This window comes from Pleurodeles waltl, chromosome 1_2 (genome assembly GCF_031143425.1).
Source record: "Pleurodeles waltl isolate 20211129_DDA chromosome 1_2, aPleWal1.hap1.20221129, whole genome shotgun sequence".
NCBI lineage: Eukaryota > Metazoa > Chordata > Amphibia > Caudata > Salamandridae > Pleurodeles > Pleurodeles waltl.
Window position 1 is genome coordinate 163311128 of NC_090437.1, and position 20575 is coordinate 163331702.

A 20575-nucleotide genomic window follows, 5' to 3' on the forward strand; every position below is an offset into this window, starting at 1 on the left:
ATGACATTCTGTACTTAAGCATTGAGGTGCACTTTGTCAGCATTAGATCTGCATTCTTTCTTCCAGTGGCTGACCTTATTACAAATGTGTCCATGCCTAACTTTTTTAATGCATTTTTATTGACCATTCCTCTGCCTCTCTTGCGGGACATCAATCCCTCCTTGCACATAATGAATGCGAATTCTGCATGTTCATGCCACAAGCAGTGTCTAGACAAATCTTTGACCAAACCTCTCAGACCACTGTTCTGTTCCAGTTTTTTTCCTGCAGTCATTGAGCTCTCCTTTAATCTTGCGCTCCACGTCTTGAGTATTTCCACAGTATTTTGCAAACTGTAGGATCTCCGTGAGGGACTTTGTCAACAGATCACTTTCCACTGTATTTGATAACGAATCTCAGTGTGCAAACTAAAAATAAGTCGCGACAAACCTTGCCAAATTCTTAGCAAAATGGACATTTGTTTTACTGTGCCCTCTATAAACCTGCATTATTCTTTCAAAGAAAGTCTGCACCAACTTTCCTGTCTCGTCCTTAAAACTTTGGGCTAATTCACCTTTGTGTTACTTTTGTTTTCAGATCTGCAATCACAGCGTCCTTCTTGGTCTTGACCAAGGGAGAAGGGCATTGGTTTTCGCCACCCTCTGGACTCTTGGGTATCCCAGTCTATGCCTCTTACACAACCTCCACAAGTCCCTCTGAACCACCACTTCCGAAAACATGTTTAGATCTTACCCTGAAACCTTCAAATTAGCAAGGATTCTATTGCCCCATTTAGCTGGGCACTTTCAGTTTCTGACGGCTGCTTGTGAAATGGAAGAGGTCTGCTAGAGTCCCAAGGGACATGCACATATGCTACTTCCCGTAATTCCTTCAAAGGGGTACTGCTGTGCTTCTGCCTCATCACTGTTCTTGCCCTGCTCACCCTCTAATGCTACTCCTTTTCTTTCTCACTTTCTTTTTTTGACCATTGCTTCCCGAACTTTTTCAACTCCCTACATTCTGATGCAATCTGCCAATTCATTGACCTGCATTCTTAATCCGTGTAACGTCCTTGCTTTCCGGTCCTCTTCACTCCCTCTCATTATATCTTTGTAGTGTCTTTGTGTCAGTGCAAATCCTCGCTCATCTGCCAACTCCATTTTAGCATACCCTTTACATGCAATCTTCACAGCTTCCTTGCTGGTATGTTAATTCACTCCTTCTATACTGCCCCATAAAATCTAGGGCCAGGATTCCCTTTACAATGTCCTCAGGCTCTGTTTTCAGCTGGGTGATTATCTTTTGGGGGCCATTTTCACTACGCTGGGGTGAAGAATTGGGGGCTGCAGCCACAGTGGCTCTTTTGGTGCTAGGATTCTCATTGAGAAGAACACCTGTGTTCCCTGAGGTTTGTAGGGTACTTAATCTCTTGTCTAATTAAATGCATCTGAGTAAGACTTATGCTTATCAAATATAGGGGGTGATTCAACTTACTATTGGGGGGGGGGGTGCGTTTTGAATTCCTGAAGTCTTGGTAGTACTAGTGTCTGTACATCTGGGTATGCTTGCCTCTTTACAGGATCCTGGTGCTGCTACCCCTTCCAGAAAGCTTTGTTTGGGTTGTCCTGTGGTTGGAACTGGACTGTAAGGGGTGGGGTGTATACCTTTACAAGTTGTCCAAGAAATAATCCTACTAATCACTGAACCTGTCCAGTTCCTGTTTTTCTTGAGTAGAGTTCTCCTGCTCTGGTTTTTCACTAGATTTTGCAGAGTAAGCAGTCATGTGGTGGGCATCTGCTATGGTCTTTCGGAGTCTTTTAAAGAAATTACTGTTTCACGAGCAGCATCAGAAAATGGTAGCTCATGCACTGAATACATCCTGTTTAGACTATGCTAATGTTTTGCTTTGGGGCCTGCCAGCTTACTAAGTGGAAGAGTGCAGTTAATGCAGAACACCTCAGTTCGGCTTTTATTGAAAGTATCCAAAAGGGGTCCTATCCAGCAGCACTTGAAAGAGCTTCACTAGGTCCCTTATAAAGAGCGAGCACATTTTAAGGGACTCGTTAAAGAGCCTTTCACCACAGAGGGCCTCACTTTGTGAGGAGCAAGATCAGACTCTATATTCTGGATCAATATCTACACTTCTCTCATGCATTGTTGGCAGCTGTTCTGAGATTCAGGAGAAAGAAATAGGGTGGTTCCTCTTATTTTTCGCTCCCTCTTCTTGGAACACCCTCCCTTTGCAACTCTGAGGTGACAGAAGAACAGACCTTTAAATGCCTCCTTAAGACCTGGCTCTTTGAGGGAACTTGAGTAGATGTGTCTTTAGAGATTGCAGCCAGCCACGTAGTGCCTGGACACTTCTGGAGTAGCCGTGCAATCTATAAACCTTATGATTGACTGACTTCATTGATCATATCCTCACACCAAGTTCTTTGCTTCTCATCGCACTGTAGCCAGGCAAGTAAAAAATTTTTCTCTTGCACTGCTCAAGTTTTTTTCTTTTTTACATTTCTGCGATCTGTTCCCAAATGTTTAGGGTCTCAAATTGTGTGGGTCTTGGGGTTTCCATTTCATTCTTTCCCAGATGTTAGTCTCCCTATATGTACAGTACCATGTAAAAGGAACTGTAAATCCCTGATTTTCCCAGTATAAGGTCATCACTAGCCGTATACACATACATAAATCCTTTTTTTGCTGCCATCTCCCTGGCAGGTGTGCCCTTGGGCTGCAATTTTAGTTTATGTAACAATTTCAGAGATGTCAGATTCTCCATTTTTTAGGTCAAGCGTTAGCATTCGGCCTGCAGTATACTTTTAAGTATACTATAGAGTTCCAGCATTTTGATTTGTTAGTTGCAGTGTCCTTCAAAAATCCTTGCTTGCTAGTGGTCAGTTCTGCCTCTTTGTCCTGCCTTTTTTCACTTTGAGAGCAGCACAAAGTACTGTGTAATTACGCTATGTCCTGTTTATCTCTTCTGTAAGGGACTTTTTTTTGGCATTTGCCTGTTTCACCTCAACAGTGTGGGTGCTTGTTCAGTCCCTCCTCCCCACCAGCTCCCTCTGCAAACATAATAAAAATAGAGGGGGGCTTTTCCAGGGCCAGCTCGCTCTCCTTCTTCCTCTTATTTTCAGTCTTTCTGGCAATAAAAGTCCAGTCAGTAATTTACGCTAAGAGCGCTAACTCAAGCAAACATGGCACCATTGCGTTCCAAATGCTTGTTTTGTGCCCTCACAGCTGAACATTCTTTCTAACAGGAACTGTAAACACTGCTCCTCCTTCCCACCCCCCACCCCCCCCTACACACGCTATGTTCCCACTACCACCCTTGCCCCTGCCCCTGTGTTTTAACCATTTTCTTAGTAAGTGCTCATATTTCTGAGCTGGTCTCATTCGCTCGAGTTAGAGCTATTAGCTCTGTAAACTCCTAACCGGACTTTTCTTGTTTTTTTAAAGTTACTTTAAAATTGGTGCTGGGGATGGGCTTTCCCGAGCTAGAGGTTCAGTGCAGTGGAATGTGTGCCTGAGGGAGAGGCAGTCTGGGCCCAAGACACGGTGTTGACTGCGCGCCAGAAATATCACAAAGGGCTGGCATTTTACTAGAGACAGAGCCGCGCCGGACTCCCGAGGAGCTCAATAAACAGACAGAGCTGTGGTGTGTAGATCGAATGTGGAAGGTTGACATTCGATCTACGAGACGGGGGTTCAGGAGGTGGCAGTTGGGATGAACGGAGCGGTTCCAGGAGCGGTTCCGACATTGCTCCTGTAATGTACCCGCATTATCTAAAAATAAAGTGATTACCTGTTACTGCCGGTCTCCGTCTTTACAGTGGCGACGAGGCGGGCAGGAGCGATGTCGGAGGCGAGGATCGTTTTTTTATTTTCGGTGATTTTCTGGCTGCTGGTGCTTCCACAACTTGAGAGGCAGCGCATTAAGTACCTCTTGATGTCCTGTATTGGCAAGATTCCTGTTTCGGAAAAAAATATCTGCAACTACGCCTGGAATTATGGGTTGGAGTGTGCCCAAATTACTCTAGAGAGGGAACAACACCGTTGAGGCAGCCATTTTGAGGTGGTTTGGAGATCATTTTTTATCTTTGAGGAACACGTTGATAGGCACACCTGTGTGCCTACAAATAGCAAATTAGCAGCCATCTTGAAGGAGTAGACCTCGTGCGTGCAAATATTGTCTACAATTACAAGGAACTGGGCACGTTTAGTGTGCAATAAATACAATTACAAGGAATTTGGCACATTTAATTTGGAATATGGTGATAGGCACACCTTATAATTACAAAAATAACCTTTGTCTATACATTTGACTTGTTGGATGTGCCGGAATTTGTGACTGGACTCTGTGCTTTAAAAAAAAAAAAAACTATATTGTTCAACTGCATTCAGTAATTATTGATATAGGACATTGTTAATTACTGAATGTCTAGTATTCAGCCTCCACCATTTTTTTTAATGAACCAGGAGATCCGCCTATTCAGTGGGAATTGTGGTTGGATGTATTTGAGGCATATGTTGATGTGTTGGAAGAGGGCGAATGTTCACCTGATAGGCACCTGTCATTGCTTAAACATCGTTTGGGCGCTGTAGGGTTAAGGGAATTTAAATTTTTTTAATTTACCACCTGTAGATAATGTGCATGGGGTAGATGTGTATAAATGTGCTTTACAACAGTTACAGGATAGGTATGGCCGGAAAATAAATGTAGTAATGGAAAGATAAAAATTTTATTTCAGGGAACAGAAGGCTGATGAGTCCATTGACCAGTATATGGCAGTGTTAGAGGCTTAGCGGTTACGTGTGCTTTTGACAATATGACATATGACCACGTTTTGAGGGACCAATTATTAATGAAGACTAAATCTAAAAAAAATACAGGAGAAACTTTGGTCTTCTGGGGAAATACCTTAAAAAACGGCTGTTGAAGTGGCGAGGAGCATTGAGATTACCGAAGATTGCATACAAACTATGAGGAGGGAAGTTAAAGATTGTGACAACGTTTGTACCGTAAGCAAAGACCGGGAATGCATGGACAAAAAGAAAAAAATAGTTGCCCGGGCTGGTAGTGGGGACAACAAATCTGGGGATAACAAGTCTAGCATGTACAACAATACTAAAGTGTGCTTTAGATGCGGCGCCAGTTTGCATTTTGCAAATTTTAATGGTTGTCCGGCGATTGGGAAAAATTGCAGTGCATGTAAAAAAAAAAAAAAGGGACATTTTGCACGCGTCTGCAGAAGTTTCGAAAAAAATGAGTTGTGTTGTGGAAAATGTGGAGGATGAGGTTGAGGGAGGAATTCAGAATTTGGTACTAAGCATTCAAGAGCGTAACATTAAGGGAAGAGAGCTTCAATTTCCTAAGTGTAATATAAATATTGACGTTGCACGAGTGCAAGTTATGGTGGACTCGTGTGCGTGGTACACTATAATAGGCAAATCTCTAATCAGTTGTGGCCTGGAAGGAGTTTACAAAAGACAAAAACCAGTCCTTGTAGTTATTCTGGTCATAAAATTGCAATTGTAGGAAAAATACAGGCAGAAATCGAATATGCTGGAAAGAAGTGTTCAGGTGAAAATCTTGTGGCAGGAGGGGCAACTATTCTGGGTTGGCCACATATGTCAGTTGGGGTTGAGGATGGACCCTAATGCTACTCCGCCAGTGTACACTGAGTATGGATACGTCGCAGAATGATTTGTATCGTTATATAAAGGGACTATTTCCTACCGTGTTTAGTGGTTGTTTGGGGAGTATGAAACATTTTAAACATACAATTGTATTAAAGGAGAATGCTGTTCCCGTAAGGCAGAAGTTGAGGAATGTTCCCTTGAATTATAGAGAAAAATTGAAGGAGATGTTAAGGGATTTGTGTGATATTATTGAACCAATTGAGTGCTCCGATTGGGTTTCTCTGATTGTAATTTCGGTAAAATCCAGTGGGGACCTCAGGTTGTGTTGACCTGCGGGCACTCAATGATGCAATTTGGATAGATGCATTTCCTTTACCAAATTTGCAGGAATTGATGTCTATTGGAGATGCTACAGTATTTTCAACCATCGACTTGGCGAGTGTGTATCACCAGATACATTTAAGTCCGGAGTCTAAACATTGTACAGCTTTTATTACACCGGAAGGGATGTTCCAGTACAAAAGGATGCCATTTGGATTGGCTAGTGCGTCTGCAGTTTTCCAGAGGGAATTGTCCAAAATACTTTTGAATGTTAAGGGGGCAAAGGTATTCCAGGATGATATTTTAATATATGGTCGTGATCGAATAGAGCATGACCGGAACTTAAAAGCAGGATTGAAAGCACTGAGTGACTATGGATTAACTGCTAAGGATCAAAAGTGCACATTTGGAGAGAGCCACGTTGACTATTTAGGTCATATCATTTCTAAGGATGGTATTCGACCTTAGGTTAGTCACATCAAAGCTATTAGTGAGGCTCCAGAACCAAGGTGCAAGGAACAATTATCATTTTTAGGCCTAGCAGAGTTTTATTTTCGCTTTGTGGAAAACTTTGCATCCAAGGTGGAGAACCTCCGTGCCTTGCTGAGGAAAAATGCGATGTTCTGCTGGACAGAGATACATTCCAAGGAGTTTTCGACTATAAAGGAAGAAATTGTTAATGCATCTTGTCTCAAATCGTTTGATGAAACTGCTGAATGTACTATAGCAGTAGATGATTCCGCATATGGTATTGGTGCAGTTTTGTCTCAGAAGAAGAAAGGAGACACATGGGTGGTCGCATATGCTTCTCGTACTGTCTCAAGCAGAGAGGAACTATTCTGTGATTGAGAAGGAGTTATTGGCCGCTACGTGGGCTGTGCAACGATTTAGGATGTACATATGGGGGCGCAAATTTAAAATTTGTACGGATCACAAACCTCTGATTAATATTTTGAGCACGGGAGGGGGAAGGAACCTCACTCCTAGGTTGGCAAGGTTGGCTTCGAAATTACAAATGTATCACTTTGAGATTTTGCATCTTCCAGGGAAAAGTACTTGTGTGGCAGATGGGTTGTCTGTTACCACTATCGCATAGTAGTGCTGAGGAAATTGATGATGGAGAGTGCGATGTTGCGTTCACTTATAAGGAGGTTATGTTTCTGCAAAATGGGAATGTGCATGATAATCTATCTGAATGTGTGTGGATGAGAGAAATGCAGAAGGATGAGGTCTTGTTGAAGGTGAAGGAGTTTGTTTTGAAAGGATGGCCATCCGAATGTAGTTTACGAGGCGAGAGCAGTACTTTCTGGAAGATTAAAGAGGAATTGTCTGTGTTGAATGACATTATATTAAGAGGTGATAAAATTGTGCCTCCCTATGGTATGCGTGATACCATTGTTAAGTTGGGACATGAAGGTCATGGTGGCATGGCAAGTACCAGGAGGAAGATCAAAGGTTTTTTGGTGGCCGGGGTTAGATGGTATGGTAGATCGTTGGTTAAGAGAGTGTGGTAAGTATGTATTGAGTGACAAGTCTGTGAAGCCATTAGTTGGTACCATTACAGTTGGTTGAGTTGCCAGATGGCCGGTGGGGCAAAGTTGCAATCAATTTTATGGGTCTGTTTGTTAACTTACCTGCTAAGGAAGAGTATGCGATTGTCCTAGTTGATTATTTTTCCAAATGGCCAGAGGTTCGTATGGTTGGCAATATAACTACTGATACTGTGATCGAATTCTTAAAAGATGTATTTGCGAGGGAAGGTATTCCTGAAACCATTGTTTCGGACAATGGTGTACAACTTACTTCTGTTAAGATTAGTTCCTTTTTGAAGAGTTGTGGGGTAAATCATGTGAGGGTGTCATTATTATACCATCCTGAAGGTAATGGTCAGGTTGAAAGGTTCAACAAGGTTATCAAGGACACTATACAATTAGCTTTAGAATCTAATTTGTTCTGGAAGGAGGCCATCCAAAATATGATATCATAAAGAATTACTCCACATTCAGTCACCGGAAAAACACCTTTTGAGTTATTGAGGGGTCGGAAACCATCTTCTAAACTAATCCCTTGGTGGTTGATGAACAGAAGGCGAGGAAGTTTTGGTGGGGTAGACTTTAGCTCTGTGAGAAATCGGGTGCAAAAGTATCAAAACAAAGTTTTAAACAAAATCAACAGTGGAAAAACTATGGCAAACTTGGCAGTTGGACAGTACGTACGTGTGAAAAATGTTGGGCTAATAAATAAAGGGAATGCGAGATGGTCACGCCCTATGAAAGTGGTGAAGGTATTGAATGGTGCAGTTAAGCTTGAGGATGGAAGAGTACGTAATTTGCGGCATGTGAGTTTGTTTAAAGCAAGTAACCTTCCCCAGGAATCTGTGTGAAGATTTTGATGAAGAGAGTGGATATTTGTGGGGATACAAGGATGCGCGGTCAGACAGAGGTGAAGGAGGTGGTGAATCCCGTGGTCTTGAATCCAGGAATCGGGAGGATGACCTGATACCTATTCGTAAAAGTTTGAGAGAAAGGAAATTACCAAGGCATTTCAATGAATTTGTGATGGGAAGTTAACTAAAAGTGGGAATGCTTCCAATTCAATGTAAAAAAAATAATTCTTTTTATAGGTACATGTATTTTCTTTTTATATGTATTTTCCTGATTTTAAGTGTTACTTGTTTTGTTGTTGTTGATAAGAGGGGGAAGATGTGTGGTGCGTAAATCGAATGTGGAAGGTTGACATTCGATCTACGAGACGGGGGTTCGGGAGGTGGCAGTTGGGATGAACGGATCGGTTCCGACATTGCTCCTGTAATGTACCCGCATATCTAAAAATAAAGTGATTACCTGTTACTGCCGGTCTCCGTCTTTACAGGAGCGCACACACTTCTACTTAAAAACAAACCTGCTGCTTCATTTTCAGTCCCTATTCCACTGCACGCTCACATGCCGTAGCAGCTGTCTCTCCTGCCGAGGCAAAACCTTCCCACGGAAGCCAGGGAGAATCTTTCCCCCTTAGAAAATCTGCAAAAGTAGTGTAAAATGATTAATTTTACAGCGAGAGTTGAAAGGAATTTGGCCAAAAACGTCATTTAGCCACAATAGCTTCTTTCTTTCCTCCCTACTTTCATTTCACGCTTCTTTTACCATGTCTTTCTATCCATTTTATTTCATTCTATTCTTTTCTTTACTTCTTAAAATTTTCCATTCATATATTCTGTCCTTATTTGCATTATATCCTCCTTCCTCAGTGCTCTCACTCCATTCGTCTCCCGCTTATTTTTCTTCACCACTTGAATTATTTCTTTGTCACCGATTTTTGATTTATGGACAGAGTAGGACCTGGGACCAATGTGGCCTGGGCCCTTCCTTGATCTGGGGCCGTGCTGGCCGATGGTGGTTCCTGTCACCTCGCGAGATGCGGGTGTGACGAGAGTGGCAGTGTCACTGGGAATGCCCTTCATGTCCTCCTGCCGCGATGGCCAGGGGCTTTAAATGTTACCTTGCTCCTGGCATCGGCCTTTTGGAAGCAGAGCATCAAGGCTGGCGTGTCAGCAGTGTTTTTGGCGGCAGCACTCGGCGCTGGAGTTTTTCTCCCCTTGGGGATAAGTGTTATACAACGGAGCCAGACCCTGAAGAGTGGGGTCGGGTGTGAGGTCTTCGAGGTGCTGCGTGTTTATCCAGTGGTGCTCATTGATCTGCGCACGCCGCATCCAGTCATGCTGTTCGGAGTCCAGGCATTCTGACTGGCATCGGCACTTTACCTCAATAAAAGACCAGCATTTGCAGTGCAACGGAGCTCCCATTTGCTCCAACTAGAGCTATTAGTTATAATCTCCTTGCCGTACTTTTCCTGCCACATAAATTGAAAATTAAAAAACTTTCACATAAGCGAGCTGATATATAAACCGTTGCAGATTACATTTCGAAAATCACCCATTTCTGCAACATGGAGCATCTCAGACATGTGCTGTGACAAGTTTTTCTACATGTGCGATTCAGCTAGGTACAACCTTGAATTAATACAAACGTCTATTTGGAGCAGCTCGTGAAGGCTGTCCTTGTCTATGAAGCACACTCAAACTTTATACTGAGACATTAAAATACACATCTATCCGTGTGTGCAGAGAAATGTCACACGAAGTCTGGGGCCTAAAAGTATTTCATTCATAAAGTATTAAAACTAAAAACACCTATTCCTACAGATGTAGATATGCTTGTGGCTATAGAAAAGATTACAATTCAGAGTGATTAATAAAGTTAACACCTTTTCACAACACTCTACTCGCATCATGCAACTCTGGTCTTTGTGATAGCTTAACATTTAAATACAACCTTTTTTAAAATATGCAAGCTTTATGGTTGAGTATACCTTATTGCTAAACATGTTTAGTTTTGTTTTATATAGATCTACTCTGCAGCAACTTGGTTAAACATAGACTGGGCTTATACGGTTGACCTAGGTGATTCCTTGAATTGGGGTTGTATATGACCATAACCTGTATTTTATGAGCCAATGGTCTTCAAATCCAAACTTTCTCTGCAGTTCTTTAGCAGTGCAGTAAGTGACCCTTCCACCTCACTTAACCTTCCCAGGACTGTAAACAAAAGTGAGGACAAATTCTCACTTTTGTTTTTCTGTCTGATCACTCCATCCAGTTCTTCCTTTTAGGTGTGATCTGTGCCACTATTCACCTGCTAACTCCTCCCAAAATATAAGGGGTGAAGTAGGGGCCAGATCAATGACATGTCAAGGGCCCCATACCCTCATAAGGGTAGGTGACTAAAAGGAGTACCTTGTAGGAGAGGTTTACTTCAGATCCTGGAGAGAAATGGATGTAGACATAATCGTGATCATTGGTTGATGGTATTCTCCTAGGTCTGGCAGGGCGTGTTCTTTTAATGGTAGACAATTTAGAGGTTCCATTAATTCTAAATATTGACAAGATGTTTTTATCGGTTCTTCTCCCTAACCAAATACAGATCTCTGCTCTGGCGACGTGTTTAAGTGTGATGGAATTAAATGCCTGCCAGAATCTTTACTCTGCGATGGTAAAGCAGACTGTTCAGATGGGATGGATGAGCTCAGTACTTGTGGTAAGACTCCTTGTTCATGAATGGTGATATCAAAGATTTTCTGGTATTGCTGTGTAATACGTGTTGAAACAACAGTTCGAGAATCAAGCGTTGACAAAGCTATCTCAGAAAGCAAAAACCTGTAAGGGTTAATTAAGGCTATTGCGACAATTGGCTAAATTCTCTAAAGCCAAGCATATTTGAGCAATCTGCGCATGTAGCCATGGGCAGCGGTTCTTTGCACAATTTGTTTGCCATTTCGACACCCAACGATTGAGCATGTGCATTTGTATTGTAAAACTACCACGGTTTTCTAGAAACTGCTACATTTTCAGTTAATCACTTAAGTACTTCAAGTTTTTCATGTCATAAAACTGGGGTTTTTGCACCACAATCTGATCTTTTCTTATGTGTGCACCCTTCATTTGAACTTGTATGTAATCCAAAACTGTCACTCTTCTACAGTCTAGCTTAACTTTTATATAACAGTAATACTATTATATTGTAAATGAAAGTATGAGGGAATCTGGATTAGGAGGGGAATGTACTGCTATAGGAACAAGTTCAATAAAGAAATCTGGCTGTGTAGCAGTGCTTTGCCAGTGCTGTGAAGCTTGGGACTGGTTATCTTTTTAATGTGGCTCAAGCGTCTTATTTTTAGGACGAGGTTTTTCTGACGTGTTATGTATCTAGGCTTTTAACCACGCCCACCGATCACTATCACTCGTTCGTGGGCTTGCCTTAAATTCTTTTTTTTCGTTGTTAACTGCTTTACGTTTGTCCCTCCTTAGGGCGGTTTTGTTACCGCCTTGGCCATCGACCCGGTTACATGTGTAATTGCACTATTGGCGATAATGTTGACTGCAAGTGAACTTCTTTTGTCTCTATCCTTCACGCTCATGGTGGCGCTTTGAATCAACTCGCTTATGTCAACTGTTTCACTTTTTATTTTCACTGTGGCAAGAAAGTTCCAGGTAGAAATGTACAAACCTAATCTCTCATGCAAACACGAGACCTATCGAATTGCAATGGCTTGTTTGCTATTCTTGTTTTTAGAGCCGGGCCACTGGAATTATGCGTTTAAAAAAAAAAAAAAAAAAAAATTGTCTCAGCGTTTTCTGCATAACTAGATTTGCTACATAAAACTGCAGATCGTGCAGCAGATGGATTAACAAGTGTTTCTAGCTCAAATGGATGAAAAGTTGCTAAACATGGCAACACATTTCGCTGCACAGCGAAAACCCTTTGAAAAGGTTGCCTGGACATCTTTCAGTTGCTTGCTTCTGTATTTGGGTGCTAACCTGATACTGATACGGTAAAATATATGCCCACACAGTGTTACCGATGTCAAAATTAATACTATCAAATAATTTGCAGTGTAATTTGTTATTTCTTACTACATAATTGTTTCCTCCTGTCTCAAAATTCCTGTGGCTTTCTATTAGTGCAGTTAAATCATTAGTTATGTAAGAATGTTTTTCCCCCCTCACCCTGGTAAATTCTGAGTGATCGTACAAATACCAGACTGCATGAATCACCTGGGGCCTGTACCTGGGAGCAAAGGTGGGCGATCTAGCAGTGCACCATGGAGGAGGGACAGACTGATCTGAGCTTAACACCCAAAAGCGTCCAAGATGGCCCATAGAATCCCAACACCTAGCAACAGTCATTTCAAATGTTCATTAGTTAGTAGATACAGAGGGATCTTCATGGGCAGTAGAGCATGGGTGAGTGGGCATTTTAGGCCCTACCTAGGGAGAGACTTAAAGGCATTAAAAAGGACAGTTTAGGCCTGCAAGATGTTTGTTTTGCAAGTCGAAATGGAAGTTTTAAACTACTCACTCAAGCTGCAATAGCAGGCCTGGGGCATGTTTTACAGTGCTACTTTAGTGAGTGGCACAATTAGTGTTGCAGCCCACTTGTAACATTTAATTTGCAGTTCCTTGGTTCGTGTAGTACCATATACTAAGGAGTTATGTGTACATTAAATGGCATTTTTTTTTTTTTGGAGAGTTAAGTAGATGAGTATACTGTGAAGAGCATTGGAGCAATGTTTTTTGGAGGCTGGTGGGAAATACTGCTACTTGAATATATTCTAGGGGCAACAAAGAAATCAGGAACCCAGTGGTAAGGGCTCCCTACTTCCTCTGGAATGCAAATGTTAGTACATTCTAGTAATTAAACAATGAACATTCAGTTGTCAAATGTATCTTCAAATAGAAACTGTTTAGGTACTTCATGTTTAAAATGGTCCTCTATATGCTACCAAGATTGAGAACACTCCAACTGCCAGTCCCAACAGTAATGAAGAACCTGGCCGGAGGGGTGGAGCATAGAACAGCCTTCTGGTCTTTATGGACAGTTGGGTGGGATAGGGAGAATGACTCCAGTTGAATCCTAAATTATTAATTTTCCCCTCCAGGGAAGGAGTAGACTGATTTTCAGGATTTTTGAAATTGAGTTGTTGGGTTACTGGTGTGTAAACCTTAGTCAAACCGCAACCACAATCCTAGTCAGGTTAAGGGTTAGGCAAAACCTAAATTAACCTCCTGCAGCAGAGGATGTATCTATTCCACTGGAGCAAACACCTTAGGCCCACTTCCAAGGGTCCAGGACTGGTGTAGGACCGCTTGGCTGGCTTGCATGTGGCAGAGTCCAAGTGCAGGAGCAGGGTGATTGGATTTCTTATGTCCCTGATCCTTCAGATCAGGAGGCCAGCCAGCTAGCCTTTAGAATCACTTTGGGTTCAAGTGATGCAAGTCCAGTCCTTCTCAGACAGGGGAACAGCAGAGCAGCACACCAGGAGCCCAACAAAGCAGCAGGTCTTGAAGTGTACTGAGTTGGTGGTGTCTGAGGATCAGTACTTATACCCTGTTGGGCCTTTGAAGTTGGGAAGACTTCAAAGACAGGCCTCTGAAGTACACAAGTCCCACCCTTCCAGCCCTCGCTCCAGACTCACTACAGGGCCCTTAGTGTGGAGACAGGACCAGTTCAGGTGTAATTGTTTTATCCCATCCTGTTCAGAATGGCGTATAAAGTGAATTCTAAACTCCCTTTGTGTGTAGCTGTCTAGAGGGAATACACAAAACCCATCTGTCACCCACTCCAGACAAGTGATCAGAGGCAGGAAGCAGGGACAAAATGGCTGAAGTTGAGAAAATGCGAAGTGCCTTTTTCAGAATTATAATTTAAAAACCAACTTCACCACAAATTATTTCAAATTGGTATTCCAGATACACCAAAGTCAGTTTATTTCTTCGAGGTTGTGAATTACATTTATAAGATGTAATAAATTAATCCCAGTGTTATCCTATGGAAGAGATGGGCCATGCTGTAGTGAAAAACGACTTTGGGAGGTTTTCACTACCAGGGCATATAAAACTTAAAGTACATGTGCTGTGGGGGCGGGGCCTAGCAAGAGGGCAGAGTGGATGTGATCCACATGACCTCCACTGCATAAAGCCCTTGCAACACATGAAGAGATTTGGAGTGGGGTGGAGGAGACCTGTCGTCTCTTGACATGTCAGCAGAGCCCATATAGTCCCCTCCCCTGACGCGCTAACATTCGTTTCTTCTTTTCCGTGCAGCATTGCGGATCTGGAGTAATGGTGTACTTCTGGCCTTTCACCCTGTTTTTTCTGGTTATTTTTCTAGAATTTTCATTTTTGTATTGTATATGCCTTCAGGGTTTAAGCCCTGCGGGTCCTGTACTCGGCAAATGTCTATCACGGACACACATTCAGTGTGTTTGTGGTGTCTGGGCACTCACCATGACGCAGACAGTTGAGACACCTGTCATCGACTGAAGCCCAAGTCCTTGTGGGAGCGATGAATGAAGCTCCTGGCGGCACAGGTGGTCCAGGTATCTTCTCTGAGGTGCCGGAGTCGGTCGTCTTCCTCGCTGTCCCTGGAGTGGCCGCAGTCGTTTGCGTACGGCTCCTGTGACATCCTGTGGTCCATCGGTATCCCCAGGTGAGTGTTCCCTCCTCAGGTCACTTCCTTGGATGCCCCAGTGCACCTCTCCTCCACTAGAGTCTTTGCTTGAGTCAACCCCTTCCCTACCGCCCTATCCCAGCACTGGTGTGACTCTGGCCAAATGTGGGACTACTACTCCTCCCTGCATACTATTTTTGGGTCTTCTCCTCCCTCTGGGGAGCACCTTTGGGCTTGAAGGAGGTGGCGAGTGCTCTGACAGGGTCTTCACTGGTGGCTTTATCCTCAATGCTCATTCAGCCACTTGACTCTGGAGTTGGATCAACGCTGATGCACGGCCTCTTGCAGCCTCCACCACTTGTGCCTGATCCTGTTCTCCCAACACCATCCACTGTGCCTGTGGCTCATCGACTTTGCTAGACTCCCCTATTGTCATTTCTCTGGAGTCTGACAACACCACTTCTGAGAAGGCTTCTCCCTCTCGGCATCGGGCGGCACTGGGTACAGCACCATTGGATTTGGATGTTGCAGGGTTTGACCATCTTGATCCTCCTTCAGAGGTTCCTCCACATGGTATGCCCAGATGTGGGTCCCATGCTCACTGTGCCACTGGATTCAAGCTAGCCTGGGTGATACCCTGAAAGCTGTCCCAGGATGCTTGTTTCAGGTCCAGGGAGGACCTGGTCTGGCAGTTCGGGCTGGACTGTTCCTATGAGGAACAGGGTTATGACTGATTTGTATATGGCTGGGTCCAAACTGGAGTGGCATGGTGAGCAAAATAATGATTATAAAACAGGTTTTTTCATATTGTAATAGTTTCAACTACATTACAAAGGTTACATGGTACTAACAACAATTGCTAAGACCGTTTCATCCCTGTCAAAGTTCACCATCCGAGTTGCATTAATACTGTAAATTCATTCACATAAGTGCAAACATTAGCGGCCATCTTAGCGTGGCTATCTTGCTCTAAATGTTAACGATGACACTTTAAATAACACAAATAATTTAATCTCACAGAATTGTGGTAAAAGCTGCCCAAGTGGGTTTGATGTTACCCCCAAGACAATTGAGTCTTATCTACACCAACAATTGATAAGCTAACGTAGAAAAAGGAAAAAACAAAACAATCTTATCAGTGTTAAACAATTTTGCACATATTGTTACTAAAGTTTACCATCTGTAAAACATTTTACTTATATTGACCTACTAATTCATTTATTCAACCCACGTAAAAGGATATAATAGCTCTTTTGCCTTCCATCAATCTCGTAATCGTCCTGCTTGGAAATCAATCAATATCTACGTTCGTGTTCTACCACCACTGACTGTGAAAAAACAATTAACAAATATAAAACTGCCATTAAAAACGTTAAAGCTTTCTAAAGACGTAACCTGCAGATAAACAATTAGATCATATATAAAAGGACCCTGTTTCTCAACTCGAGATATTAGAATTTGCCCTTATTTGACTTCAGACAACAAAGCACCTATTTTCGTGACCATCTGGGAAATGCTCATCTCCTACATGTACTACCGACTCCTCATCCAAATTGAGACCTATTGGATGAAGTGTATTGAACCTTATAATATATTTTAACTCCAATCTTCTCAACAGGAAGGTTCTATTACCTCCTCTTTCACTGATTGCAATTCTATCCAGAACTACAAACCTCATTAGGTTAACTTTCTGTGAATCAAACTCCTAAAAATGTCAGGCTATTGACTACGTTTTATCCTGATGTACAGTAGCTCGGGCATGTTCCAGTTCCCACCTCTTTGCTGTGTGGATAGCACTACCAGTATAGAATTAGTTACAAGGACACAATGCATAAACTCAATAGTCTGAAAGACATGTTAGATGTTTCTTGATATATGCTTTCAGAATTGTAGGAAAATGTACCTTTTTTGTGTTCCCACTGTGCCTACAAGCTTTGCATTTCCCACAAATGTAAAAACCTTGCACTGGATTATCAGTTTGCTCTTGTGGTACTAAACTTCTACTCAAGAAATCAAGTACTTCTCCTTAATGTAAATAAAGGAAAATCACCTACATTTCTCAAATGTATCAGTTTTCAAAACTGGACAGAATGTATTGAAAATCTCTTACTCCACTGGTACTGACATGGTAAGTTGTAATACACCTAATAGGTTGTTCCTTATTTTTATTTTTCATAACTAACAGATCTCTTTTAATGACTTTGAGAATCACCTTGTCAATCATAGATTTACTGTAGCCTCTCTGTAGATCAGGCTGTTTTTTTAAATAAGATTTTTGTAATTGCAACAGGCTCTTAAAAGCTCTCCATAAGGGATGCTTTGTATTAGATTTTTTGGATGATTGCTACTAGCATGAAGCAAGTGGCCTGCCGTTTCTTTCCTTTGTAAGGTACTTGTTAATATGCCCTTCTCCTTACAAATTAACACATCTAAAATGCAATTGATTCTGAATCAATCCTACTCTTGAATTTCAAATTTAAAGAATTAACATTCAAAATATTGACAATCCTATGCTGAGTCCGCATCACCTTTCCAAATACAAAAGATGTAATCTATGTACCTAACCCACTAGGCTACATTTGATTTAAAAAGGTCAATATTATCGACCACCTGTTCTTCCCACCAGCCCAGGAACAGTCCTGCATAGCTGGGGGCAAAATAGGTACCCATTGCAGTTCCTTGTATTTGTCTGTATTTCCTTGTTAAATACGAAAAAATTATTGGGCAGATAGACTGAAATCATATCCAAAAGCATTTCTGTATGCAACAGATAAGACAAATATCTGACCCTTAGGAAGTGTCTAGTTGCTTGGATGCCTACATTATGAGGAATACTTGTGTAAAGACTAGCATCTAAACACATGAACAAAAAATCATCTTCAGGGAATATCATTTATCAACCGTAGGAAATCAGTGGTGTCCCTGATGTACGATGTAAGAGCTTCAACTAAAGGTTGCAAAAAGAAATCGACTAATTTGGAAGTATTTGCCAATAAGCTTCCTTTCGAAGAGACTATAGGTCTTCCCGGGGGATTGGTTGAATTTTTGGGTACTTTAGGAAGAAAGTACAAGGCTGGTAATTTGGGGAATTCTTTTCTTAGGAACAGATATTCGTCCCATTCTAACAAACCCCTATCTTTCCATTCATCCAACTTTTCCATATATTTATGGTTAGCTTCCTTAACTGCCTCCCTATTTGATCTCTCATTGCTTATACCGTCAGTTAACTGACGTTGACCTTCATCCAAGTACATTTGTATAGGTAGAATCACCACATTTCCACCTTTATCCTATTTCTTGATCAAAATACTACTGTTCTGTAAATATTGGATAGCCGCTCTGCTTAGTTTCAAGACTATTCCATTTTGCTGTCTGTTTATATCTCAACTCCACTTGCACAACACAGATCGATATCAGTGTTGGTATTCATTAAGTTAATAAAAGGATCAGATTCAGTAATCACTCTCTAACTCACAGCGTATGTAAAAGTTTCATATATATATATATATATATACACACACACACACACACCATTACTGGTATTCCTTCTATAACTGTTTGAGTGTCATCTGGTCTGTTATTAGTCTTTTGTAAACTCCTTTAGGAGTTTTCCCCCCCATTGTTTCCTACCAGTTTCCATAAGTAGGTGTTTTTCCTAGGTTTCCTCTCCGGGCTTTACACATTTATGAAGCTCTGTGGCGCGACTGCTTTTTCTCTATCCACTATGCGTCTTCCTTTCTAACCTTACAGGTTTCGGAAGTCAATTACTAGCTCCTTTCCAGACAGTACATAGGCTGCTGGTCTTCAGCATCCTGTTGTCGTAACATAGATTTTTCCATGCCCCCATGGTCACGGTTAGGCCAGCACTCCAGTGACATGGCTCACCTTTAGGTCTTTAACGCTTCTGCCCGTTTCTAACCTTCTGGTCTTCACTGCTGTTGTGTTTCCTCATCAATGGTTATTTCCCATTGATTGCTTTGATTGTTTTCTTGTGTTCTGTGCTTCTCTGCTGCACAGTTCTGTCTGCTGTTTTAAGCGGATAGTTATTCTGCCTTCTCTTACCTTTGATGGTCTCCTTTGTTTCCTATGTATTTCTGTTTTCTTTAAAGGGTTTCTCCCCCACCTTTCAGTTTGCCAAGTTCTTTCATTGACTTGTGAGCAGTGTCACTGGATTATTTGACCCAATGTTATACTTTTCCTGCTCAGTTCTGTTTCAACTCTCCTTTAGAGTTCTGTTTTGTCTATAGTGTACATGTCTTCTTGCACATTTTGGGCTGGACATTCTTTGTCCTACCAAGTCTATCCGTCTGTTGGTCTATAGCTTCTTTCTCCTAGTTCTTCTAGGTTACCCATTGCTATTTGTATTTGTACACCTTATGGTGTTATTTATTTCAGTACATCATATCCTTCTGTTTTCACATTGTGTGTTCCTTCACACGTTTGCTCTGTTTTGAGCAGTGATGCAGCTGTTCCTAGCACATTTACTCTAGCCCTTCTGCTACCAATTTTGTTACCCATGACTTCATTCCACACTGTCTACATGTTGTCTCTTGATGAGTGTAATGTGCTATAGCTCAGTCCAGTGGACATTTTCACCCCTTTTTTATTCTGTTATTTATTGGCAGCTCTGCCTGCCTCACTTGCTGTGGTCACTGGCAAGTTCACTTCAGGGACATTTATTTCCAGTCATGACCTAAGCCCCTGTTAGATCTACTCATTGTGGGTAAATTAAATGATCTTCCCACCGTGTCTTATGCCAGGCGTATTTTCTTTGTTGCCAGCTTGTTCATAGTGAGACTCTTGATCTGTTCACAATCCTCCTCCCGGGTTGATATTGCTTTGGTATCTGATTCTAAGATAAGTAATCTGTGGCTAGTTGTCTGTCAGAAGAATAAGTTAGTTACCTTCGGTAACGCCTTATCTGCTAGCCGCAGTTTTTTTTTTATCGACCCAACCACCTCTCCTCTTGCAACCTGTATTCTCCAGTTTCGCCTGGGGTAATTTCTATTGCCTTTTGTGCGTACATCATGATTATTTGTCTATCCCAGTTGGCGCATACACTATTCCTCTGCCAGTTTGTATTTGGCTCCTTGTTGGTGTGTGGGTTCTAGTCACAGAAGAAACTGACGTCAGTGTGTCTGGGGAGGGACTATATGGACTCAGCTGACGTCCTGGCCAGGGACCCTGCTGAGGAAAGGTTTCCAGCTCCAGTCTGACACCTGGGGAGAATTCAAAGTTAAATCTGCAGCTAGTCTATCTCTACCAGATAAGGCTTTACCAAAGGTAACTAACTTTTCTGTCAGCTGGTGCCTGGTCTCGGTGAGCGAAGACCCACTCTCACACTGGAGACCTTTGGGGAGCGAGCAGCTTTTACACCGGCAAGTGTGGCGCCACAATATCACAAGGGCCGCAGCACTAATAGAAGTTTCTGCTTGCCAGAGGAGACACTCGTGACTTACTAGGGCACCAAAAAATAAATCTAAAACCATGACCACTTGAGACATTCAACAACCACCTGGAGCTAGTGCTCCATGGCTGGGAGGGAAACTTTAATCACCACACTAAATGCAAATAAACAGATACCTACTGCCTGACTCTAAGATGGAAACACTACAGACTACAGCTCAATG

At 42.1% G+C, this 20575-nt stretch overlaps 1 protein-coding gene across 1 annotated transcript in view; it reads left to right on the plus strand.

Moving 5' to 3' along the window:
• The window catches only part of LOC138298467 (low-density lipoprotein receptor-related protein 2-like), a 1267625-nt gene that overhangs the window by 207947 nt on the left and 1039103 nt on the right, over positions 1 to 20575 (plus strand). Inside the window, exon 5 of the mRNA XM_069236878.1 lies at positions 10920 to 11033. Within this exon, the coding sequence (XP_069092979.1) occupies positions 10920 to 11033 (114 nt within the window). The remainder of the gene's footprint in view (positions 1 to 10919; positions 11034 to 20575) is intronic.